We start from the raw sequence: 27,625 nt of genomic DNA, 5'->3' as shown, positions 1-27,625 counted from the left end.
ATGGAGTTGGGGTTGTTTAGCCTAAAGAGAAGGCACTGGGCAGACCTTATAGCGGCATTCCAGTACCTAAGGGGGCCTGCAGGAAAGCTGGGGAGGGACTCTTTGTCAGGGAGTATAGGGACAGGACAAGAGGGTAATGGTTTTAAATTAGAAGAGGGTAGGTTTAGATTAGATATAAGGAAGAAATACATGATGGGGTGAGAAACCATAACAGGTTGCTCAGAGAAGCTGTGGATGCCCCATCCCTAGAAGTGCCAAGGCCAGGTTGGATTGGGCTTTGAGCAACCTGGTCTGGTAGGAGGTGTCCCTGCCTATGGCAGGTGGGTTGGAACTAGATGATCTTTAAGGTCCTTTCCAACCCAAACCATTCTATGATTTTACAATGAACAACTGTTTTGAACAAGCTGGATGCTGGTGAGTGAGGGAAAAAATCTCCCACATGCCCTTGAACATGTCTGCTTAATACATCTGTTCTGTGTCTTGTTGGGCAGAAGCACGAAAGCAAGAGAACTGTATTTGCACCGTTTTACTCATTTTAGTCTGAGCTGCTAAGCAGAGGAGAAGAGGATGCTGTATCCTAAAATGGAAGAGACTTAATTACTTCTATTAGTGAGTTCCTTCTCTGAATCAAGATGGAATCCAAAATGTCATAGTTGAAACAACGTTCTATTTAAGGACAGTGAAATGTATTTCCTAAACACTGCATAGAGAAGTTGTTACCTTGGCGCAGATTATCTTCATACTGTGCAGTCTATCCAGTGACTCCTGAGGATTACCTAGGTACTGAGGAAGTTCAGCATGTAAAATCCGCATGGAGAAAGGAACCATGGAACCTAGAATCATAATTAACTTCATTAAATGTGTTTGCTATAATGATGAGTGTGTACATCCCAAAGGTATTTCTCAATAGTATACATGACACAAAGACCATTTTACCTTCATATTCTTTTTGTCTCTTGATGAAAGATGAGAAAATAACAACCTTTTTCTTAGCTATAACATGCAATGTTATATGTTTTAAATATTATTTATGTATATATTTATATATTTATTTTACATGTGAAATGTTTTAAATATGTAAACATGTATGTAACCATAACCAAGAAGGCAAGAAAAAGGTGCAACCTAATTCAGATTTTCAAGAACAAGTTGTGCATGGAAGTAAAATGTTTATTAAAGATTTTTATAAACCAGTTAAATAAATCAGTTAAAATAAAGGATTAAAAAATGGGACTTTACTCAAGTTTCCACTACCAAATTGCCCGTAACATTAATACTTATCCATATAATCAGTGCAGAAGAACAAATATGGAATTGTAGGTCTTAAAAGCATTATTGCTAAAAAAAGTTATATGACCAGGGCATGCATAAGTGCTTATGTGTAAGTTTTTTTCAAATAAACAAAGGCTGATATGAAGGACTCCTATAATAAAGGAAGAATAAGAACAGAAAATCAGAATGAGTCAAAGGAAATAATGAATAAAAACAGTATAATGAAGAACATAAAATAATAATAATATTGTAATATATTAAATCTAAAAATATATTAAGTCCCCTGTGAAATTAAGACATTTTATAAAATAGTTTCTTTTTTTTCTATTAATTTCCATAGTTCTGTGTAAAGATCTGAGTATGTTAGGATGAAAATAACTTCAGAGTTATAACTCTAAAGACAACACTTAGTCTGAGTTCTATTCCATTAATGTTCTCTCTTCTACCAAGAGTTACCAACTGACTATACTGCGAGACTGACTCTTCATAAAGATGGTGTATTTTATGGTTTGTTGAAAACATCTAATAGGAAAAGAATTTTAAGTAATATCCGGGAAAATAAAATAAATGTTTTCATTTTAATATTAGTTTACTTTTATCTTGATTATCTTATTTCCCAAAGACCTAATCTTGGAAGTTTAGGAGAGTTTCAGGAACTTCAGGGAATCCTAGTTCATGTTTTATCTTGCTTTCCAGCTAACTGCATATCCTTCATATAGACAATAATATTGAACGTGATCATAAACTGTTACTAATAAAAAAGCAAAACAAAACAGAAGCAAGTATAATGGGGAAACAAGCCTCGCAAAATACTGTGCTACAATTCTAATATTTTAATATAATACATTTGCTTACTTCAGGCATATTCCAATGGGATTTCCTTCTCAACTTGCCTCTTGCCTCATCTTTTCTCACAAATAGGACTCAGGAGCTTTTTATGAAGATTTTTGCACCTGTTCTTAACAGGCTTATATGTCAAAGAGGTAAATGCTATGTACAATGAGTCACTGCCTCTAGACATTTTTTGAAAGGTTGACAAAATTTTCATCACAGACCTCATTCACTAATTATGACCTTCAGAGTAAGCCAATTACATCTACATAAATTCTCTTTTGCCAAAGCTAACTATTCCCAGTGGCTTCTGTGCCTACTGCATTCCCTTAAGGAAGTACACACAAGTTTCATGCATCATCATATGTGGAATAGATATTAAGAAAACAAAACTGCATTTGAATTTCTTTTTAGTGAAATTTAAAAGGTTATTGAGCAAGTAACAAAAGATGTCAAATATTTAATGTATCTATCTTGTCTAGTACCTAGCATGACACAAGCAAAGATACAAAGTTGGCAGGGGTGAAAAACAAAGGAAAGTATTGCAAAATTAAGAGCAAATTCTGAGCAAGAGCACCATGGACAAATTACTTTGCAGACAGGTGCTTTGATATTCACGAACCTGCACTGCAAATCTATGGAAGCAAACTTAACCTTAGGCTGGTTACGTTCTCTGCCACACCTCTGGTTGACTGGAGTTCTAATTCTGCCATCAAAAAATAATAATCCTGCCAATCAGCTATGCCCCAAACCAGCTATTTTGGTAGTGTTCTTCTGTAATACTGCTAACACATAAACCATGCACCTACTGATGTACTTAACAGGATTTCCAACATAAAAGGTTAAAACAAAATGTTTTGTTCAAGCAGTAAAGCTTTGGAAAACTTGACATATAAAAGGGAAAGAATCTAAGGTTTTACATTTTTGGTTAAGGAATGACTGTGTCTAGCACTCTCAACTCTGAACAAGGCTGCATCATTCCATTCTCTTGTTAAATGTGGCAAAAGGTAAACTCAATAAACATACACAGAGAAAATCTTCATTGGTAACAGAACAGCTCAACACACAGATAGATGTATATTTAATTTAGTGCAGATGAAATGTCTCACATCTATTTTTAGAGAAAATTATATTTTTTTTTGCAAAGTACTTTTTGGGATTGTGGATTTTGGTAAGTATTGATTTTATATATTGCTAGATGAAGCCATGCAATTATGATGGATGCAATGGGAAAGAATCGCTCATTACCAAACCATATAATCCAAATTGTTGTCAGAGGATGTGAGAATAATAAATGGAACTCCAGGTCAACTTAGGCTTGACAAGAATCTACTTTATTCCCTATTACAATTAAGACCTCAGTTGTGATAAGCAGTCAGAACTATATCACCTCCAAATGTACTTTATTAATGTGTTATTTCTTAACCACCTCCTATTTCCTTCAGAGAATGTGACTAAAAAGCATACCAGTTCAATCCTTACTAAGTATGTCAGGAGTAATGACAGGTCTCACCAAAAAAAATCAGAAAGAAGCACAGTGTAAAGGGCAGTCAGTGTAATGACTTTTCAAACTAGAATTTATATTACTATTTCATGCAGGAAGATTTAAAGCTCTAGCATCCATTTCTTCTCTCTGAAACTCATAACTTAACTAGTATCCTGCAAGTAATTTTACTGTGAGTATCCACGAAATTAGACCAGTGAACTTCTGTTGCTTAATGCCTGATTAAGCAGGTTGCTGAAATTGTATTTAAGATCTCAGAAACTCTGTTTCTGCCCTCTTCCCCAGTTTCCTTATGATCCTTCCAAATAATGGAACATTTTTGGAAAAAGGCACAAAACTGCATAGGTGCTCTCACAAAAGTGTGGTAATGGGGGCAAAAAGAAAAATGTGAAAAGACACTACCTTCTACCACTGGTAAGGCTGTCTTACCACTCCATGTAAACAGTATTTTGTAATTTCAAGTGAAATCACTCATAAAAAACCTGCAGCACTTATCCAAGCCACTTATCCACACATACTCCTTAAATACTTATTCTATTTATAAAAAAGGAATGCTGAGATCTTTGGGTAAGTAAACTTCCTCTGATGTGTTCCCATCTGCAAGTAGTTTAGTTAGATTATATGAGGTATGGATTATACATCTGGTTCACTTCCTTCATTAATAAAGTGAATTTCTGGTTAAAGAGAATTATCATAAATTTACTGTATATTTGGTAAAGCTTTCAACAAGTGGTACTCCTATAAAGCATCAATACAGTCTACACATACTTCTTGGGAAAAAGCTATACAGCATTAATATAAAATGCATGTGAAGAAATCTGTTCATCAAAATAATTCTGTTACTCCTAGTTAACAGTTGTGTAAAAAAAATAAATTAAAAAGTGTATTAATGTATTCCATTACTGTATTGTCTGTATCTATTGTTGCACTCTCTTACTGCTTTGAGAGAAGCAACAGCAAGGTACCAAAAGCCTTTTCAGAAGTTGATGATTATGAACCTTTGCTATCAAAAGGCGATAAGGTGACCTGTGTGCATACCATGGTGGAAGAGAAAATCGAGAGCAGAACAGGTTTAGAAAAAAACTTAGTAGAGTTTCACAGGGTGAACAAGAAATGAAAAAAGTGAAGGCAAATCATAATACGACTCTTGTGAATCTTCACCAGTGCTTCTGCAGTTCACTGACAAAATGTAAAAAGCAATCAAATAAAGAGAATCACAGAAAGTGCTGCCTGTAATACTTTCATGAGCTAACACAGCTCATTAAGAATTTTGGTCGAAACAATAAACTTCTATTTGTTTTTTCATGATGTTATCATATTGAGTGGTACCAAAAGCACATCTTCCAGACTTTTTTTGCACACAAATCCACAAAAACACAGCTTCCATTCTTGTCTTGCAAGGCACAGAAATCGATCCTTATGATTAAAAAAAAAAAAAAAAGTATTTCCTCCCTTTTTTTAAACGAGGAATGTGACAAAGGAAACAGGTGAAACTTAAAAAGTTAACTGTCAAAAATTCTGCTTAAAAAAGCACAATTACAGATATTATAAAGACTGAATGTAAAAAGCTGAATTATAAAAGAAAAATAAAGATAATTTAAGTGAAATACACGTATAATGTTTTTAAAGGTGATCAATAACAATTCTATGCTTAGTTAACTGCATTGTCTTTACATAAATCAAACATGTCAGGAAACTGAATACAACATGAAAAATAACCACTGTATGTAAATATATTTTAAGACAAGATTAAACAGAAAATAATTTAATTTAGTAATCATAGTAAGAACAGGTACTACTTAGTTTCCTAACAGATTATTCTTCCTGCATCCTTTTCACATAACACTTATGAAATTTTAAGTATTACACTGAGACACAAGAAGTAAATATGTATGCATCCAAGACACAAAACACAATATAAGAATGAATAAGCAGTATATTGCTAAGGACATTCTTAAGGTTCATTCTTCTCTGTAGGTCTCCTTTCTCTGGCCAAACTCAAACAGAAAAAGGAGGTCTACAGAGAGTGGGAGTAAGAACAGATAGCCAGGGAAGAGTACAGAGACACTGTCTGAACAGCCATGGGCCAAGTTAGGAAAGCTAAGGCCCTTTTAGAATTAAATTTAGTCAGGGACATTAAGGGCAACAATAAAGGCTTCTATAGGTCCATCAGTGATAAAAGGAAGACTATGGAAATTGTGGGCCCTCTCCAGAAGGAAACAGGAGACCTATGGAGAGAGCTGAGGTTCTCAATAACTTTTTTGCCTCAGTCTTCATTGACAACAGCTCCAGACACAAGCCCCAGAAGGCAAAGGCAGGGAATGGAAGAATGATGAACTACCCAATGTAGGTGAAGTTCAGGTTTGAGATCATCTAAGGAACCTAAAGATGCAAAAGTCCATGTGATCTGATGAGATACATCCATGGGTCCTGAGGGAACTGGTGGATGTAATTGCTAAGCCACTATCCATCATATTTGAGAAGTTGTGGCAGTCTGGTGAAGTTCCCACTGACTGGAATAGGGGAAACACAACCCCTTTTTTAAAAAAAGGGAAAAAACAAAGACCTGGAGAGCTACAAGCCAGTCAGTCTCACCTCTGTGCCTGACAAGATCACAGAGCTGATCCTCCTGGAAATTATGCTAAGGCACATGAAAAACAAGGAGGGGATTAGTGACAGCCAACATGGCTTCTCTAAGGGCAGATCATGCCTGACAAATCTGGTGGCCTTCTACAATGGGGCTACAACGTTGATGGATAGGGGAAGAGCAACTGACATCATCTACCTGGACTTGTGCAAAGCATTTGATGCTGTCCCCCAAGATATCTTTGTCACTAAATTGGAGAGACATGGATCTGATGGATGGACCACCTAATGGGAAAGAAATTGGTTGGATGGTCACACTCAAGGAGTTGTGGTCAATGACTCAATGTCCAAGTGAAGATCAGTAATGAGTAGTGTTCTCACGGGTCAGTATTGGGAGCAGCATTGTTGGTGATATCTTTGTTGGTGACATGGACAGGGGGACTGAGTACCCCCTCAACAAGTCTGTGATGACACTAAGCTGTGTGGTGTGGTTGACACACTGGAGGGAAGGGATGGCATCCAGAGGGACGTGGACTGGCTTGAGAGGTGGGCCTGTGCAAACCTCATGAGGTTCAACAAGGCCAACTGCAAGGTTCTGCATCTGGGCCAGGGCAAACCCAAATATAGGATGGGCAGGGAATGGATTGAGAGCAGCCCTGAGGAGAGGGAGTGTTGGTTGATGAGAAGCTCGACACGATCCAGCTATGTCTGCTTGCAGCCCAGAAAGTCAACCACATTTTATAAAATATAAAAAGCCTTTAAAATCTGTGGAATTGTGCACGAGATGCAACTCATTCATTAAATAACAATTAATATTCTAGAGCTCTACCCTACTTAGACTTCTGAGGAGGATTACTGGTTATCTCTGTTGGCTTCTAGTGATTAATGCTTCTGATATGAAAAGGAAAGGTTTCCCCGAAGTTCATGGAAATAAAGGTAAGAATGAGAGATTCTGGTTTTCCGCTATTACTGCATTATTTCCTTAAGTCTAGTCTTTCTTGATCATCTCTAAGGAGTAAATAAACACCCAAGCCTGACGTCAGAACATGACAGCATATAAAAGACGCCCAATCCTCTATGCAGCAGCTCCTACAAAGCTGTAGTGCATGCTGCAGTCTACTTCTAAGCATGCTCTTTCAGCTCAAAACACGTTTTGAAGAAATTTGCCGTGGTACTTGTACTCTGCAGAAAAAGGGAAACTTTGTCACCAATAAAGTGGAAGGGAATGCTGTACATTAAAGAAAACAAAATTGGGCACAAGAAAAGAACAAAACAAAAAACAAGCTAAAGAAAAGGAAACTCTGGCTAGTATACAATGACAAACAAAAAGCTATCCCTGTAACATGCTTTTTTTTTTTTTTTAATAAAATTTACTTTGGAAATCAATTCAGTAGTCTATAATTACAAAAACAATCCACAGAACAACTTAGTTTAGGAGAGACCCCAAACTTCCATGTGGTATACGAAAGGCTCCCCACCTTGCATTTCAGATCCGCTAATTACAGTAAAATAAGAAATACCCTGCATTATCAACAACGGTAGCTAAATTACAGGAAAAAAGCTTTTCTCATGAACAACAGGAAGGCATATGAATGCTACCAGTTCAGACAGTAAACTGCCCTTAATAGTGTGATTTAATTGGAACTTTGGCAAAAATCCCAAACTGGGGGAAACTTACAGCTGGTATTAGTCCAGAAGCAGACACAGACATTTAATGGGGTGCCATCTTGCTGAAGTGGTTTGTGATGCCTGAACCAACCCTAACCCTCAGGTTCATTTTCCTCATAGAAAAGGAACTCACCATCAGGCATGATCCTAGAAACTCTCCAAAGTGTGATATATATGAGATATCTATACAGAGAAAGGTCTCATTTCCAACATGTATACTATTAAGTTGTTGGTAATTATAGAAAAGTTCACTTGTTTCTCACATTTACGATTTGCTCATGCACAACCCATAGTTCTGTCTCGTTCCTGACATGCACGAGAGCTCTGCACAGTGTTGTATGGCACCTTAGATCCATGCTCACTGAACAACTCAGGAGCACAGTTCTTGCCAAGATGAGGGCTTTTAGCACACTGAAATTCAAGGGAACTTCACACAGACTGTACCAGTCTATGTTCTTTGCCAGCACCTATTCGACAAGGCCTTCTTTAAGGCTGGGAGACAGTAACAGTGTTGACAAAAATTCTATCTAGCATTACTTGATTTTCTTTCAGTTAGCAATTGATACTGTTACACTGAAGTCACATATCGAACTAGAAAATTTGAATATTTAGGAAGTCCACAAAGCAATGGAGGAGCATGTGCGCATTTATGTGTAACACAATCCTCTTGAAGATCTAATCCAACAATTCTAGCACTTTAAGCGGGGGGCTTAATTTGATTTGAGCAAACACTAGATCACAGGTATTTCATTCTATCTAGTCTTTTTTCTACTATATTGCAAACTCTAAATATTTCACCTAGCTATACTGTTATGAGTCTAATAACTTATTTGCTTAAAGCCTAAATTCAGAAAAAAATAATTTGAAAGCATGAAGACACTTTTTCAAGAGTTTGCTCGAATCTGTGCCACCTTCACTGGGAAAGCAAACGTGTTTCATTGGAACTTCAGTATCAAGCTATCACATCCTGCTGAAGGTTTTTTCTTGTGCTTTGTCCTACATGTATTTATTCACTCTCATTTCAAAATCCCGTTTAGAGATACTGTTTTCCATGAAGAAATCCTGTGTTCTTCATAAAAGTGTGGTTGTTCTTTTAATAAAAGTGTCAAAGCACGCTGTTGAAATGGTGTAAATTAGTGAAGGGAAAAAACAGGAAAACTTTCAAAAAAAGATTGTAAGAGTGAGTAGTTGAAAAAGAAGGTTTAGAATAGAAAGTGTTTCTTGATCTTATTCATCACTATAATTGAAATCTCATTATAATTAATTGTCAAAGTATCATTGAAGCAAACTTCTGTTGATATTTGGCTAAAAAGAAAAAAAAAAAAGAAAAGAAAGGAAAAAAGAAAGACATGCCATAGTTGTACATCTCCCTCAAGACTATTGCAAGATTGTGCCATGAACTTTAAAAACACATGCTACGAGACAAATAATGTTATTATTCTGTAGTGGCTTGTACAAAATAATGAAGGGCTAAAGACATCGTTTTAAACTGCCAATAAGATAGAAGTATTTTCTTTCTCTTCCATCTCCTTTTCTGATGAGAAGGAGAACTTGCTCACTTTACTTAGTGACAAGAAGAAATTCAAGGACAAGAATGCAAACTCCTTTCTACAATTCTAATTGTTCAAGCAGAACATAAATCTTTCCTGCAACTAAGCCAGAAAAAGAAGTAAATGTTAATAGGATGAAACAATACTATACATATCACAGAGAGTGTTTCTGATGGGAATGGATGCATTCCAGATGGAAGAAGTAGATCACAAACTGCGCCTGAGATTTTAGAAAACATTGTAATTTTCATTTTATACCATCTAGTTAACGGGAGAACAATTGGGAAGAGGTAATGACATTTGTTGATGTTTCTAGTTGATCAATAACAATAGTGTTATGAAGGTCTAAAGGGCAGGTTGTAGAATTCAGTACAAAATTTAATTAAAAAGTAGATTAACAGTAGGGAAAAAACTATACTTGCTTCAATAAACACTGTTGAATTGGGGAAATAACAAGAAAGACTGAGTACATTAACATTAAGCTGTAACAGAAATAACTATGCTTACTAGATTAAGTACTTCGGGGGGAAAAAAGAATGACATTATATTGTTGTAAATTCTTCACCTACTTGGTTATTGTTAGGCCACATACTTAATGCACAGAGTGCCTTACTCTAACACAAATTTCTTTGCAAAAGGTTCCTATGTAAGTGGAAATATATTTCATGTGAGAGTCCTCTGGGGATAAAAGGATTTTAAATAAACACTGGATTTTGGCATGGGCTGACTTCTGCAGAGCTATTTTGAATCAAAACCATGCCCTCTATTCTATTTTACTCAGTACAAAATTAAACAAGGCAACATAGCTTATGTATACCACCACAGAAATATTTAAATCAAGCAGCGTAGCCTGCAATTAAAATATTTACTTGTGACCACTGGACAATGTCTTTTTTTTTTTCCACTCTTCCGCATGCTGCAGATCTCTGCAAGAAGTGATACAGCAAAATCATGTCCACTAATCATAGATGATTTCAACAAAGGCAACACCCTACAATTACTGCCATGTCTTGAAATTTTATTTTTAAGTTTAATAAATCTTCTTCCAGCTTGATGTTCTACTTGTAACCTCTATTGACCATTTCATGGTAAGTTTATTCTTTGAAAATGAATAATGGAAAAATAGTATCATTTTAAGACAATTTGTTTTTTAGCTATCACTTCTAAAAACAGTGCATCTATTTTTTTCCTCAAAGAATATGATTTTTGATTGTCACTTTGGTATGAATTAGTCTCATTCATATATATGAGACTAATATGAGACATATATACACCAGCATACAAAAGGCAAAAATGAAAGTTAAAAAAGGTCTCTTAAAAACAAAATTCATACTCCAACAGCATGGGAACACAGATGGATTAGATACTAAGATCAGGTAGAATTTTCTAAGACCACAGATTTCAATTTTTTTATTTTATTTATTTTTTTTTATGAACAGCTGCACGTTTTCCTATCATAATATAGACACCACCTCATGCCAAGCGAATTCAAACTAAAGCCCTCAACTGCAGCAGCCCTTTTAGAGCAATAAAATGAGGATCCCAATAGCTAGTATTTTTATCTTTTTTATCATTTTTATCAGAGGTTATTTCTCATCTGCCTTCTAATGCTTATTCAACAGATTTTAAATGACAAAAATGCAGCAGTAGGGCAAATGACCATTTACTGGAAGTATAAAGCTGGATCTTAACATTAAAAAACAAAAATAAAAGGAAAACTGCAAATCCTTCCCTTCATTGGGTAAAAAAAGAAACACAGAAAATCTAAAGAGGTATTCTGCTTTATGCAGGCAGAGACTCACAGAGGTGTGTATGTGTGCATTTATACGCATACATTTACATATGTCTACAACAGCACAGTCATAAAATTTATCCTCATACATTTTTAAGAGTGATGATACAGTGACATTGAATGTAGGTTTCACTGGCCATCAAAGAAAACTAAGTAAAAAATCCAGATTCAACAGAATATTTAGTTCCCAAGCTTTTGTTTATTACTTTCATTCCAAAAAGACTGAAGAGATAGGAGCAAAAATGCTCATAACCACTGAAAGAAAACATTTTGAAAATTTTATCTGAAATTGCACGCTTCCATATGCTTCACAACTTAAGTGCACATGAGCTCAGAGTACAGAGATATTCCGAATTAAAATCTGGTTTTGAAAGCTTTCAAAAATATTTTTTTCAGTAATCTGGAGTTGTTATTTGCACTGAAGCAAGGAAAACTGAAGAGAAAGAATGCAAAAAAAAAAAAAAAAGAAAAAACAAAGCCACCAACTCCCACCCTCCCCAAACCAAACTACCCAACCAACCCCCAGAGAAACAACAACAAAAACTGAAGAGTTGCCATACCACAAAGTCACAAAGGGATCACCATAAATCTTACCTACTGATAACTGCAGTAAGGCAGAATTTTAAGGAATACTACATAAAGTTGCCAGTGTCTATAATGACTATGTAGCCTTGGGAAAGAAAGCACAATTAAATATTTTGGCAGTACTCCATGCTCTTAAAATTGTACATATATTTGTTAACTCAAGTATCTATATTATCTTAGAAAAATTTGTATTTGCAAGTCTGACTACTCTGAATACCCATCTAGAACCACAACACTTTTATTCAATCTGTATTAGATGATTTTATAGTTGGAAGGTAACTGTGGAACAACACAACAGACTGAATTTAAAGAGACCATAAAGGGATGTACATGGAAATATATATCACCATTATATACTGCAACCATTAAGTTGAAAAGAATATGACCTCATGCTTCAGTTCATATTTAAGTTGAACATACCAACTTGGATCATAAGTTGACCGTAAGGACAATGAGGCTGGATGGATCTAACCTGCTGGGTGTACATGTCTTGTGTGAATACAATGGGATTAAGGCGTGGGAACAGCTATCACACTTTCCTTATAGAGTTTTGATTGGGCAGGGGGAGAGACAGAGAGGCTGTTCCCAGGCATGTGCGAGAGAACAAGCAATTCTGTTCTGGCTAGCATTACACTATGCAGTCTTGGATTATTGATAAAGGCATTTATTATACATGCATTGTTAACAAGCTAATTTAAATAATAAAATAGATATAAAACATTCATATATTTTGGTTGAAATATAATAGTAGGAATCCACAATCCACTGCTGTCTGGTAATCCTACATATAATTTTGTGGTGTAACAAGCATAAAAGGAAGAGTTTTGTTTCAACATTATAATTTTGATTCACGGTATATAAATGGAGTTAGCACTTAAAAGTCAATTTAAGAAATGAGACTACAGATAGAAACAACGTAAACATTAATTGCACCATGTACAGTACTTTGCATTGTTTCTTTACATTCAAAATATTCGTAATAAGGGATGAAAAACATTAGATTTTTTTCTGTGTTTTTGGTGCTTGAGGTAAGGAAAGTTTATATAGCTCTGCTTCTTAAAGCAATGAGGGTAGTCCGTCATTCATCACAGAGGAGCATACCTCAAAGAATTTAAATTCTAAGTAAATGTAGGAGGTGGGGAAGATATTCTATCAATTTAACTTAACATGGTGAATAAGGTCAACTTAATTTCCATCTGAAGCTTTCCCAGAGCTCTTTTCTTTCCCTTTTGGCAATGCCACTAGCCTCTCTTTTGCCTTGATGTTTTATATAGCATTCACAGCCATGGATCTGTGCACGGATCCCACTACCATTTTCTTCATCACAGTTCTAGGATCTAATATTTCAAAAATCTTCCTTTCCTGATTTCTACACTCTCTTCATTTTGTCACCTCCATTACCTGTAGGCATGCACTATTTGAGAGGGCAGGGGTGGAGTCTGCTGTGATCCTTGTATTAACCAGTGAAATTAGTTAAGTCACTCCTTGATCCTTCCTGCTTGATGTAGAACAGAGATTGAACTGGTCTCATTTCCTAGTAAAATCTTAAAATCGCTCAGATATGGATTTAATTCTTCCAAATTCCATTTTTATTTTTCCATATTTATTTAATCTTTTCCGCTTTCCCTTAGCTGCAAAGCTGTTTCTTCCACCAGCGCATCTGTCCTTGTTAATTCCTTTGATAATCTGGAGAATATTTTTACCTAAATATTTTTATACGTAAAAATTTACTGCTGTTTTTGTCATTTGCACCTATGGCATCATTTGAAGGAGTGTCCGTTTTACAGCAGCTAAAAGGCAGCTGTCACTCATCAACAAGGTCTGTCAGCAAGGAAGGACCAGCTCTGCTGTAACTAACAGTCAGGATTCCAGTTTGTCTTGCTAGTAGGGCTCTTGCATTTCAAAAAGCCTTTGTACATAGGAATTCCAAGCAGAAAAGAACTGTAGTTTGGCCCATATGGTCACCCACCTCTCTGCTTGACTGCAGAAATAACTGATAGTATTTTGTAGTAGATTAAAATAACAAAGGTACCTGTTCGGAGGCAGCACAGAAGAAATGTTTTCAATAGTAAACTACAGAGGGGAAAAAGTCCCTATTGCTATGTTTTTTGTGCAGCATTCTTAAATTCAGTAGTTTGTCATACATGTGCACGTGCATCACCATTTATAGAAATCAAGGGCAGTGAGAAGCAGAAAAATCTGATTTCATATGCTTACTAATAATATTATTTTGTAACAGATAGTTACTCAGGTTGGGAACCAGTGTCCCAGATTGCTTTATGCACATCTCTGTTACAGGGCTGGATTTTTGTCGTCATTCTTGCAACTCATGGATTACAGAATTCTTTTTAGGGTTTTGTCTTTCAATTATACAGTCTATTCATCTTTTTTTTTTTTTTCTATTCCACTTTTACTCATAACTTCTGCTTCTGTGTTCCTTATGACAGTTCATAAACTCTCTCATATCAGCTAACATAACATGTCCTTTCCATTGGTAATGCCTGGGTGTTTCTGAAAGAGCCAAGGATTACAATAAAACATTAAAATGCTATTTCATTCCTTTATGAGATAATTTGCATTTGTTTCTGGTTAATAGACCAGTAAGTTACAGAAAAGTTAATGCTACCAAAATGAGTGTTCTAAAAGCTACAATAATTGAGAATAATTTATTTTGAGTTAAGAAGAAAAAAAACTGTATACAAGAGATGGCTTTTATTTCCCTAACCAGAGCTCTAGATGCTTACTTTTTCTTCCCCCTCCTTTCCCCTTTTCTTTCTCTTTGTGACGATACAGCATCATCTTTACTCCTTTAACATGAAATCAGTCTTCTGCATTCAGATTGCAAATGCCTAAATTAGTAATGCATTGTTAAATATTTAGTTGCATGGGCTCTAGAAGCTGCTTTCATAATGTACACTTTCTTATGAACTGTATCCCAGTACTAGTTTTTAAGGTGTGACACAATTTTGAACATAGGGATATACATGTACTAGTGTGTGCTGCAATAAAACTGACACTTTCAGATGGGCAGTAAAAGTTTTATTTATATATATATTTATAATATATACAGTGTATAATAGTATGACTCTAGACATCACTCAACTATTGGTTTAGCATATTTCACTAAGTCTGTATTACTTTTCTGACCTTACTAATGGCCAATATAGCTTGAGATTTTGGTAGAAATAAACAAAACAAAAAAAAATACCCCCAAAAATTCACACAACTACTTATGTGTCTTTATTTATTCAAGCAGTGCTATTAATTTATTATTTGTAATGCTGCAAAAGGTAAAGAAAACATTAGTTCTTTTGCTGGCTTAGGTTGAAAAGAGACAGTATTTGTAAAGCATGAAAATGTTGATAAGTCAGGAAGAAAACTAAAGCACGGAAGAAAGGGTCAAGAATTCACTCCAAGGCAAGGTGGAATACAAGGAACAGTGTGTCAGAGATCCCAGGAGCCTCCTAGCCTACTTGTGGATGAAAGCACAAGACCGCTGTTGCCATTCACAGAATCACAGAATGGCCAAGGTTGGCAGGGACCTCTGAAGATCATCTAATCCAATCCCCTGCCAAGCAGGATCACCTGGGGCACATTGCACAGGATGGCATCCAGGTGAGTTTGGAGTATCTCCAGAGAAAAAGACTGTACAAACTCCCTGGGCAACCTGTTCCAGTGCTCTGTCACTCTCACAATAAAAGGTGCCCCCTCATATTCAGTCAGAACTTCCAGGCTTCTTGTCCTGTAGCTGGGCACAACTGAAAAGAGACCAGCTCCATCCTCTCAACTCCCTCCCCTCAGATACGTATACACATTAATGAGGTCTCCCCTCGGTGGTCTCTTTTCCAGGCTAAACAGTCCCAGTTCTCCCAGCCTGTCCTCATATGACAGGTACTCCAGAACTCTCATCATCTTCATAGCTTTCCTGTGGACTCGCTCCAGTAGTACCATGTCCCTCTTGTACTGGGGAGCCCAGAACTGGACACAACACTCCAGGTGTGGCCTCACCAGGGCTGAGTAGAGAGGGAGGATCACCACCCTTGACCTGCTGGAACACTTTTCCGAATGCACCCCAGGATAACATCGGCCTTCTTGGCCACAAGGGAACACTGCTGGCTCATAGTCAGCCTGCTGTCCACCAGCACTCCCAGCTCCCTCTCTGCAGAGCTGCTCTGCAGCAGGTCAACCCCAGCCTGTACTGGTTCTTCGGGTTATTCCTCCCTAGGTGCAGGACCCTGCGCTTGCCCTTGCTGAACTTCATGTGGTTCCACTTGGCCCGACCCTCCTGCCTGTCGAGGTCCCACTGAATGGCAGCACAGCCCTCTGGGGCTCCTCACAGCCCTCCTCAGCAACCTCAAAATCCCTCCATCATCCTAGGTTAACTCATTGAGACTACCAGCACTTCACATAAAACGGACCCTATTTTTTTTGGATGGTGGCCCTGTCTATTAAAATTACATTACTTACAAGCATTTTATTGTAAATGGTTGTTCAAATATGAAAGCCAAAGAATGATAAGATAACTTGCACCAGAGAGAATAGATTTAGAAAAAATAAAATTTTGAAATAGTGTGTAATGGGAGTGAAATTACTCCTAGAAACACTAATTTGTCAAACCCAGACTCTTAGAGTATCAGAATATCCTAGGAAACAGAACTACAGGGTTAACCTAGCGGCAGCAGTGAGAGTGCATTTGAGTACATTTGCAACTCAAGATAAAACCCTTAAACAATTGAGGCAGGTTGTTTATTTTTTCCTCTTCATCAACAGGACACACGATAAACTATTATTGTGTGCATGGAGATGTGAGTGTTAGCCCGTCTGCTGTCCGTTAGTAACTATGGAATCTATGGGCCAAGAATACATGCAGAAAGCTCTACAGATACTAGTCCCCTACAGCTTTGAGGAGAAAAGGAAAATGAAAGAACAACAAATACCAAACAGGTCTTGAACAGTAGGGAAAGATTGTGCTTTCCCCCTTCCACTGTGAAAAGCCATAGAACAATTTAAAGCTATATTAAATATCAGAAAACTCATATAAAGAAAGCTTATTAATGCTGTACATATAAACTCTCTCATGATCTTTAACAGTTGTTTCTGGAGAGAATGAACTCTAAAGGTTTATTAATTTAAATACTCTAGAGCTAGAATATTTTATCATATTTACTTGTTAAAAATATCCCTCTCTCAAATCAATGCTGTATCAGCAGCATGAAATACACTGCCCATCTAGACTGTGATGGAGTAGCTTTACTCCTTATTTTTACTTCACTACCGCTGTAACACAAACATTACTTTAACTTAGTAGTTAATCATGTTCTATTTTTGGGGAAAAAAAAAAGAAAGAATCAAAAAGATCACCAATGCTTTAGATTTTAAAAACAAAACAAAATCCATTATTTCTGTGAAGACTAGTAAAAATAGTAATAAAAAACCACCAATAATTCATGGTTAAAATAAATGTTTTATAAATCAAGTATCCTACCTTTTCGTCCAGGGTATACATGAGGGTAATATTCATAATAAAGATCAGGCTGGTCCAAATTTCCAAATGGTTCAAATTCCATTTCTGCATTTTGGAAGAGATTCAGTTTTACGAGTAGTGCTAGCCTCACAAACCACAGCTAAAAATGATTATATTTAAAAAAAGAAAATATGAAATCTGTTATTCTCTTTAATCACAAGACACATCTAAATACAACTTTGACTAAGTTTTTCTGATAAAGTTGAGTGAAGAAATTCTATGCTACTTGCTGGTAAGAATCAGGATTTATATTTACTTGCATATTCACAGAACACCTTTCCAAAGACCATTACAACAAAACTCAGAGGAGTAATGTTTTGTTTCTTTGTAAAGATATAGAGAAGTTGAAGACAAATTTTGGGTTTGTCCATGATGGTAATTGTTGAGGGATCTCCCTGTCCTTCCTTAAACAAGCTTTTTCCATATTTTCTCCCTTTGTTCCTTTAAGGAAGGGGAGTGAGACAGCAGTGTGGCAGAGTTTAGGTGCCCATCTGTGTGAAACCATCAGTGTCCATGAACTTTGTGCAGTGAGTCTTTTAAGACAGAAAAACTTACTCCTTTTATTAATGTTATATTATTAATTACTATATTTTAATTAAGTATTAATTAACATAATTAATAATATAATTAGTATTATTAATTAACCTTTCAAAATATACAGTCAAGACAGAATTTTACTTTTTAAAACTGTTTTGTTTAAAATGAAGACCTACATTACATAAGCAAACAGAAAAAGTGACTTGGTACAATGCCTTATTAAGTCTAATTTTTAGGAACAATTAGAAAAACAATTTTGACTATGTAAAAAATAAAAATAATAATAATAAATATATATATATATTCCACAATGAGTATGCTGGGAAAAAGCAACAAGGGGCTATCTTTGAACATACCTGCAAAGAATCTGTTGTATGGTTAGTAGGTAGTCCACTTTTTTTGTAGCCTTGACCATGAGCAGTTAGAAGACGTCCACACAAGTCAACTGCTGCCCTCCAGTTTTTACTGCTCTGGGAAGCAGGAAAGAATAAGTAGCAAAAACATAAATGTGCAACCCCTAAAATACACAAGCACTTGTTTTGTCTGAAGCGGCTACATATAACCATCAGTAAAAATGACAAGGTCAGGAAAGCTGGTTGGTAAGAGGCACAGTGTCATTTGTCAAAACTGCATGTGTAATTAGGTAAAAAGTGAAGTCAAGCATGAAAGAAAGCAGTATTATCAGATCACTAAATCAAAAGAATACACAACACCATGTGGGTCTTAAACTTAAAGCTGTATCACGTTTGCTAATACAGTTGCAATATTTAAAGTTTTGCCTTCTCCTCAAAAGAAGAAAATATTGCCACACAATCACATCCACTCTACTGTTATAAAGTTCTTAAAGCCTATTCCTGCAGCACTGAATTCAACGTTTCAGATTATAAACTCTGGTGTAGTTCGTTTAATGAAAACGCCTTCTAAACATTGCCCAGAACATGGAATTTCTAGCAATTAAGAACAAAGGAAGAAAAATAATTTAATGTATAAAATGATAAATTCAAAATCATAAAAATGCTTTCAACTTTAAAATGTAAACATCTGAATTTTCACTGCTTTGCTAACTTTACAATATTCTTACATATATTTTTTCGTTCATTAAACAAAATTATCCCTAGTTATACAAGTCACACTGTACTGTCACTGTCATCCAATTAGCCTTGTATCTGCTAATGCAGCCATGTAAATACCTAATAAAATTAAAAAAAAAAAAAAAAAAGACAGAGAAAGCCTTCATACTTCTATTTTATACAGAATAATTTTCTCAAGGGACACAAGTCCAGTAGACACATATCATTATAAAATTAATATCTCTTGTTACCTGAAAGTCATCTTTTTTTCTAGTGGAATTTATTAAACACCACAAATATAATGATAAATGTAACAGAGAACTGGCATTTTGTCTGATAAAACATAAAGGAATAGAATATATATATTTCAGTGTTTGCAAAGTTCAGATACCTTGAACTGGCATTTCATTAAGTTCTCCCTAACATTTAGAGTTTGGAAAATGTGTCAATAAAGGAATCAGATAGGAAAACTACTAGTAGCAGAGAGATTTCATACTCTGGCCCCTATTTTGCAGCCACACTAATTCAAAGGGCAGCTACAGCAGTGCACTGACCACCTCATCTTTCATCTGCATCGTCATACTGCAGGTAAAAAATTTCAATTCCACTGGAAATGCAGAAGTTGGACAACAGGACAACCATGAAGCAGCATAGGAACTTATGAGATGTATACAATCTTATGGAAGAGCAAGAATTGATATGTATATATTTTTAATAATTTTTAGGATACTTTAATAAAGGTAGAAGTTAAATTATCTGAATTTTCACTACATGTGAAAGACTGCATTCTGGTTGTATTACGAATATATTCATTGATTTGGACTGAAAAAAAAATACTACCAAGTACCTGACCACCACTCTCTCACAGGTAACTGTTCTTTAAAAGTCTCCACCTGCAGGCCAATTTTATTTGATTTTTTGAATTACAGTTGAACAAAGAGAGTGCATGACTGCAGAAGTATTCTTACTCATTCTTTGTATGCAATAGTTTACATTGTTTTCCTCAATGAAAGTACTGCAGCTCAGGTGATGCAACTAACAGGACTAATACCCAGGTGGTAAACCAGGAAAGTCATGCAGAAGACAGAATGAATAGTAAAACTGTAAAAGAAGCTTGCAGTGGAATGTATGTTCAATGACAAGTGAACTCACCTGGCGCACAAAGAGAATTTCTAACATTACTCGGCTTCTCAGGCAAACAACTGTGACTTAGAGCTATTGATGCTTTTTAGTTGCAGAAATTCAACATCCCCCCTCCCCTCAAGCCCTTTAAGCCCCCAACTACTGTTTGTGTTGCTTTTGTCTCCAATCTTCTCTCAAATCGGCTACAAAAATGTTAGAAATTGAAAACTAAAGGAATACAAAAAAGTAACTGTATTTTTAAGGAGAATTTCTAACTTATTAAAGTAAATACGTATGCCATACCATTGTATCCAAGTTTGTTATAATTGAAAATATATGCAAAAGCACAACATTAATCACATGCAAAAGTAACACTATATGATTTTTTTTTGAAAATAGACTCAAAGGGAGTCATTAACTCTACATGTAACACCATTAAAGTGATTAAAATGTCCTCCTCCACTAGCTATGACATTCTTCTCCTCTGTAAATTACATTTGTAGAGCACTTTCACATCAGTTAAGAAAATGTAGTTAGTAACCCTTTCCTGGTCTAGTAACTTGGAGAAATTAAAGAAAATTAAAGTTAGAGAAATTACTGCATGCTTAGAGCAACTGTTGCATATTTATAGGTGTAAGATTGTGGTCTTTTTTTTTTAGGTATGACACCTATCAAAGACGATTTTCCTATGACTGCAAACACCTTACAACTCAAAACATCAGAAAGGTCTCTAGCAAGAAATACTGTGCTATTTGCTCAAATAGGGTAAAAAGTTAATTCAAAATATAGAATAAGAGGAACTAAGATAACTTGAACTTGCATTTGTACACGTATGTGTAGTTTTTTATTTGATGCTGTAAAACAAAGCAACACTGAAGACAGGTTATTACATGCACTTAAGCAAGAGGTAAATGCATGTTCCTACACCAGATTAACAAAACTTTTTAGAAACTTAGATTTTCTGTTTTCAGTTGAAATACATAAATGCTTCGCCTCTACAGCCCTTTAAAGCCTCAAAGCTGTAAAACTAGTTCAACTGTAGAACTTCACCACCGTTGGTCTAACAAGAACACATTTTCAATTATTTGTTATACATATCATAGCAAAGATTTTAATTGTGAAATTACAGTTTTTCAATAAACCAACTATCTACAGGTACAAATCTCCCTCAAATGATCCCCCCAAAACAACTTCTGTCACCAACATTCAAGCACTAACGTCATCCATAGAATTATCTTTTAACTTGCACAAGTTTTTTATTTTTATTTTTGTAAGGAAGGTAAGAATTTACTACTCAGGATGTACACCAGAATCAATCCAATTTAAGATACACTCTTGTGATCCTGGTGAATGGAGCTGGTATCTGTATTTGCAGATATAATCCAGGAAGTATTGTCAATATATGGAATGACCACATCACTACACAGAGATCACATGATTTACAGTATCAGAATAATAGAAAGAGATAAAGCATGATCATTAACATGTAAAGTCACATAGCTTACTGTGTTCAGTTCTACACAGTTATAATAACAAGGTATTAGCTTCAATTGGAACAGGTTCCAAAAGGAATGTTAGGTTGATTAAGACATCTACTATCAGATAAGTAGAAAAGTTATTTTTGCCTTTAAAAAAGAATATTCGAGTAATGGAAATGTCACTGCTGTCTCTCCAAACAAAGTCATAGAAAGAAGAAGGAAATGCCAAGAAAATGACTTAAAAAGCCACATGGGAACTAAATTCATCAATAATTATTAGGTATCACCAAATTCCATACACTAAACATTTTGCTTAACTGTGACAGAGATCAGGAAGAATATTTTCTCTTTTAAAACACTTTGTTTGCAGTGCTAGTAGCAGCAAGATATAAGATGCTGAACCACGTACAGTGATAATAAAGACCCTGATGTCAGCTGTTCAGGGTGTTTTTCCCATCCACACAGAATTAAAACAGTTAAAGATGCAAATGAAGAATATTCCTCTGGAGCTGACAGGCTTGGAATACTGAAATAAGTTTGTTTTTTATTCCTGTAAGTCTACTGGGGAATGGGGAATTGCGGTCTGGGGAATTACACCTTCTTTCCTAACAGGATTTAGCATTCATTTTTGTTTTCAGTTGCCACTGGTTGACTTCCTACATCATGTTATAGTTCTTGAACATTTTAGATGGGATTCCAGATTTACACATATAAACATAGATGTTCCCAGTAACTGTACTGATTAGATTTCTTTTGACTTAGGACTTTAGACACCAGCTCACATTTAGACACCTAAATTACAGGTATCAGTTTGAAGTTGGTCATTGTAGGAAGGGAATGAATTGTGTGACAGAATTGATCTCATTAATTTGTATGACGATGTGCAATTCATACGCATGCCAAGCAAACAGGTAAAGGAAAATCTTGTTTTTGTGGAAACCGTATAGCAATATTCCCAACTTTCAACTGTCTGAATTCAAGCTCCATATTTTGTCCAGATGTTGATTAGAATATTCCCTGTGAGTGGACCTTCATATGAAAAGATGCATTCACTAAACATACTTTGTCAGGAATTTACTCATAAAGAAAGTAAAATTGGCAGTTACTAAAAGAGCTCTCATTATACTGATTCTGGCCTATCATGTATGTAAAAAACATCCATCTTATTAATCATCTAGAATGGAATTATAATATTTTTAAGAAAGTTCAAAATACCTTTTACCTTTAAGGCCAGTCAGAAGGAGGTTTTCCACATTAAGAATTTCAGAAGAAAATAGCAATATTTATACGGATATATAAGGAAAAAAATAAACCAAACTAATTCTTTCTTTAGAGTTTTGCAAACAAAACTAAGAAATAGTTGTATTGCATACTTAACTATCAGCTAACACAATTGGAAGCCTTGAAAACTCAAGAGTATATTGTATATTGACTTCTGGCTGAGTGGCTGCTATGTTACTAACCCCCTCTTCCTCCCCAGTAAAACAAATATTAAAAGAAATCTGCTGCAGGCAGGAGGAAAAAAAAAAAAAAAAAAAAAAAAAGACAGCAGCAGATTCCCTCCTGCTTTTGATCCCAATAGCCGTAACTGCTTTTACAGAGCTTAAGAGTGCACTCAAAGCTAAAATACTACCAGTGGCAGCTCTGTATTTACGGTACGCAATGGTCTGCAGCACAGAAGAACATTTTGCATGGACAAAGCTACCAGGCCAAGTAGAGAAAGATTTAATTTTCTCATATGTCAAAACAACGCTTCTGGATGATCAAAAGGATTGGGGAAAAAGGCCTCTCCTGCTTAGGCCCAGACAGGGACCAGGTTTCTTAATGAGACTTTTTTTTTCTCCAAACTCTCCAGTTAAGCGGGGACACTGAAATGGACAGAAAAATATTTATCTCCATGATGGAGATCACTGTGTTTTTTCAGGTGTACTTTCAAAAATTACCTCTGAATTCCTTGAGCAATTTTTGAGGAGACAGACCACTTAGAGTCTTCCTCAAACGACAGTCTCCTTTGGAGCTTTATTTGTAATCTAATGCAACTAAATTATAAAATGGTAAATACTAAATATGAATTGTGCTAACACTTAAAATTTTTCAAAAATAAAACAAGCTTAAAATGCTTTGACATTTCAACAGATAAATTTAGGCTCAGCCATGTAATAGTAATGAGTTCCATATAGGAATACAGTGATGGAAAGAATAAGGCAAGGGTCACAAGATTTCACAAGGTTTGCTGCTAGAGGCAACTATTTTTGGGTCTGAAATATTTACATTAAGGAAAAATTTTAACTTACAGAAAATTAAAGTTTAATTTGGAAGTATTTGTGTAGTTTTACTGCTCCGAAATAAAAAAATTAAAGCAGTTGAAACAATCACTTAAGCTTTGCTTACCATTTGCAACTACTGTATCTTACCTTCTGTAAAACACTACACTGAAAGCATATACATACACAGTTAAAAGAAACAAACAAAAACTTTAAATCTATTTTGAAACCATTTGCATTGTGTAAAAAGTAACATCTGATAAAGTTCACAGTAACTTAAGATTACCTTGTTTCTAACTTTTGCATGCAAAAAAGTTTACTGCAACCTTTAATACCTGTACTTAAAACCAAGCGTCCTTCCTACTAAAAAGTACTGTAGCTAGTGCTTTTGTAGGATCGTGAACAGCAATATACGCATTTTTTAATTTCCTCCTTACTGTCATTAGCTCCCACTAATGTTGAGGGAAGCGTGGCATTTAACATATATTGAATTCTGAAGATTCTTACTTACAATTAGCTGTTTCAGGCCTACAAATGACTGTTCCACAGAGTTGGCATTTAAAACTTGTCTCTTCACAGCAGCTTGTTCCCCCAGGAAGCGAAGCATTAAGTCTTTCACTGCATCTCCCTTGGTGTCCATGGAAGAAACAAACGAAGAAACATAACAAGAAACTTTTAAACATTATTTTAACAAAATAAAATGTTGAGTTACAGGAGACCAACACAGTTTTCTACCTTACTTATCTTCCAGTACTTCCTGTGTGAAATGAATATAAATATATGCATATTTGCAGCTTTTTAATGAAAACTTTTAGATTTATTCCACATTATTTGCTATATTTTTCCCCCAATATTTAGCTTTCAACTAGCATAGAAAGATTCAAGCTTATTTGCTTCCTTCAAATTATTATCCTTCAAATACCCATAGTAAATATATACTCTCTATACATACTATATACTCTCTATATGCACAAACAATATACATAAGTATATTATTACATAAGTATATAATTATTTATACTTATTTATATATAAATAAGTATATTATTACATAAGTATATTATTATCTGTCAAATAACTGACAAAATACTCTTGAAAAATCTTACAAATCCAGTAAGTTTTACTGGATATTTATAATGAATAATAATGTTGAAAGGTACCATCTACTGATCAAAGATAAAGGGACACATGGTCAGCCAGCCTTAAATATCCACAGAAACTTTGAGAAATCACAAGACCAATTACACAACAACCCTCCAACAAGTATTCTTAATTTCAAAAGAATAAACTGTAGGAATCAGAGAAATCGGGTTATCTGAGCAGCTCATTCATTTGAAGACTTGAGGCGACTTTGGACAGACAGACGTTTAAAATACAGATTTCTGAAGCCAGGCAAGATTAAATCTGCATTTTACATCATACAGGATCTAGGAGGAAGTGTCCCAATCCAGGCTGTTTCCAGCTTTGTTAGCAATAAACCGAGTAATTCTGTACATGGCCCTCTATGTGCCTGAATTTCACCTTCTGCTCTTTGTTCAAGTATTTCTCTGCCTTCCCACCTGTGGCACAAAATCCTAAGAGCACTGTGTACTACTTTTGGAAATTTTTAAAAAATAATCAAGAAATTCAATTAGTGCTTTATTCAAGCAGTTAATAAGAAATTGTAGACCATATACTGACATATATTGATGTACCAAAAGCAAATATGAAAAATTATTTCTGAAAGATTTTTGCCAATCTTGTGGGTTTTTTTTGTTTGTTTTTTACACATTTGTAATCTAGAAAAGCAAACACCTGAAAAAAGATTACCAGCAATGTATTAGCATTATACTCATATTTTTGCTATCATTATTTTTTAAAAAATATTTATTTTTTATATAACCTGCATTCTACAAGAGCAAAGATCTTTCTGGTCCACCATCCTGCCAGAGAATTGCAGATGTCCATGGAAGTAGTTTAAAAAAAACAAGACAAGCTCAAACTGTCCAACTTATAGTCCTACTGCATGCTTTATGGTCCATCCGTGCCCAAGGACATATTTGCCTACCATTTTCAAACACTCACTGACAGATGTACCTCCCGTGACATTTCTTTTCAGTCTCTTTTTCTGCAGAAAAGTACATCTGAGGGCAATGAATTCTACAACTTAAAAACAGTACAGGCACTGCAAAATGGTCCCTCCTTTTGTTACGCTTCTTACCCAACAGCTCTGTCTCCATAAAAATTTTGCTGCCTTTTATGAACTTTAGATCACTGTTACTCTTTTAAGCCAAAAGGTCCTATTCCTTTTAGCTATCACTCAGACAGAAACTCCGCAGGTACTGACCATCCCTCCTCTCTAATTTGTTTTAATTTCCTTGTATCCTTCTGGATTCTGTGGTAACTAGAATGGTGTGCAACATTTAAGATGCTAAAGCAGAAGGTGACCATGAGAAAGTGTAAGCATACAATGGAATATTTGCAAAAATGAGTAAATTTTAGAATAATATTTGCAAAAGGAACATGAAAGCGTTCACTTGAAGAATTCACATAGGAAGCTCTTAGTGCAGAGAGCAAAAAGCAAGCCACACAGCTTTTTGCATGACCTGCATAAAGTACAGTAAAGTTTAGTTACGATAAAAGTAATTGATAATAAATGTTTGCGCTTTCCCCATGGGTTGGAAAAGGCATTTATGTTTTCTGTCTAGTTTCTTGAGGAATGAGACTGCAACTACTGTTTTACTACATGGAATTGTTTTTACTTCTGAAGCTGTTACTCATCCTATGAACAAATAAGATTTAAACCTTTCAGACTGAACAGTCTGAAGGATTAACAAAAGACTGTGTGTAGATGAAACAAACACAAACTAATGTTAAATGCACCCAGCAATTTTTGGGAAGAGGAAATATCATGAATGATGAACTGTGATGAAAAAGGGCATCACGACAGCAGAAAGTAACTGACAAAGAAATGCATAATGGACAGAGCAGCGCTCCAGCTAGTTCCCATGCTTAGAAAGCACAGGTACAGATTATCTGTAAAATACACAATCCAAGAAAGCTTTAAAAATAACGTTTCTTAAAATGATCACTGAGAAGGAACAAGCAGTTGAAATCAAGCACACTGTATATTTTTTGTTGTGATTTGTCCACTTTAAAACAACACACCTGTAACAAGAACAAACACCTTCTGAGTGAGCAGGAAAAAAGAAGCAGTGAGCTTTTCAATACAGGTCATTCAATATTTCAGCCCTTTTCAGCTCACTGTAAATGCACTTTCCAACTAATTTCTTTGTTAACTGCCTGCAGCCTGGTTGAACATCTTGCATTAACATTTAGCGTTAGGAAATTATTCATACCAAAGCTTTAATGAACATTGTTGGAAGGTGATTTAACATTAAAAACACACCTCCCACAATGTTTTAGTTGGCATTTCAAGTACTCTACAATTATAGTCTCAGTTACATATACAGTTCAAAGCTCCAGCATCATACAGAACAATGACAGTAACTAAGTGATGTCTGTCTGGTGACAGAGAACACTCAGACCACTGAAAAAACAGTAACCAGAAGTAAGGAAATTCATACAAAGATACAGCACTTCAAAACTTGACACCATGCTGATGTTTGCTTATAAAAAACAAACAATGAAGAAAGCACCAGGAAACCCCTTTAATTCATTTGCTGATATGCATCAGGTCTTACTGTAGAAATGTATCACGTGGACATAGCTGTAATGTTTTCTTTTCAGTTATGCACTAAATGGTACATCTGCATATATATGTGGTTCCAGATTCAGGGAACTAGAGGTACAAAAAACCCTTCAGTACTTCCCTGGACCAAGGAAGGTGAGCGAGAATGAAG

General features: G+C 35.4%; 1 protein-coding gene across 3 annotated transcripts in view; it reads right to left on the bottom strand.

The window, feature by feature from the left end:
* Nucleotides 1-27,625, bottom strand: part of TRAPPC12 (trafficking protein particle complex subunit 12) — a 53,651-nt gene that overhangs the window by 23,390 nt on the left and 2,636 nt on the right. For all 3 annotated transcript variants that reach the window (XM_038177550.2, XM_072036419.1, XM_038177551.2), the window contains exons 3-6: nt 24,295-24,411; nt 18,206-18,319; nt 17,274-17,412; nt 721-833 (exon numbers count right to left, since the gene is read on the bottom strand). In XM_038177550.2, the coding sequence (XP_038033478.1) occupies nt 721-833; nt 17,274-17,412; nt 18,206-18,319; nt 24,295-24,411 (483 nt within the window). The remainder of the gene's footprint in view (nt 1-720; nt 834-17,273; nt 17,413-18,205; nt 18,320-24,294; nt 24,412-27,625) is intronic.

Source organism: Anas platyrhynchos, chromosome 3 (genome assembly GCF_047663525.1).
Source record: "Anas platyrhynchos isolate ZD024472 breed Pekin duck chromosome 3, IASCAAS_PekinDuck_T2T, whole genome shotgun sequence".
Taxonomy (NCBI): Eukaryota; Metazoa; Chordata; class Aves; order Anseriformes; family Anatidae; genus Anas; species Anas platyrhynchos.
This window is presented reverse-complemented; position numbering and strand designations above follow the sequence as displayed.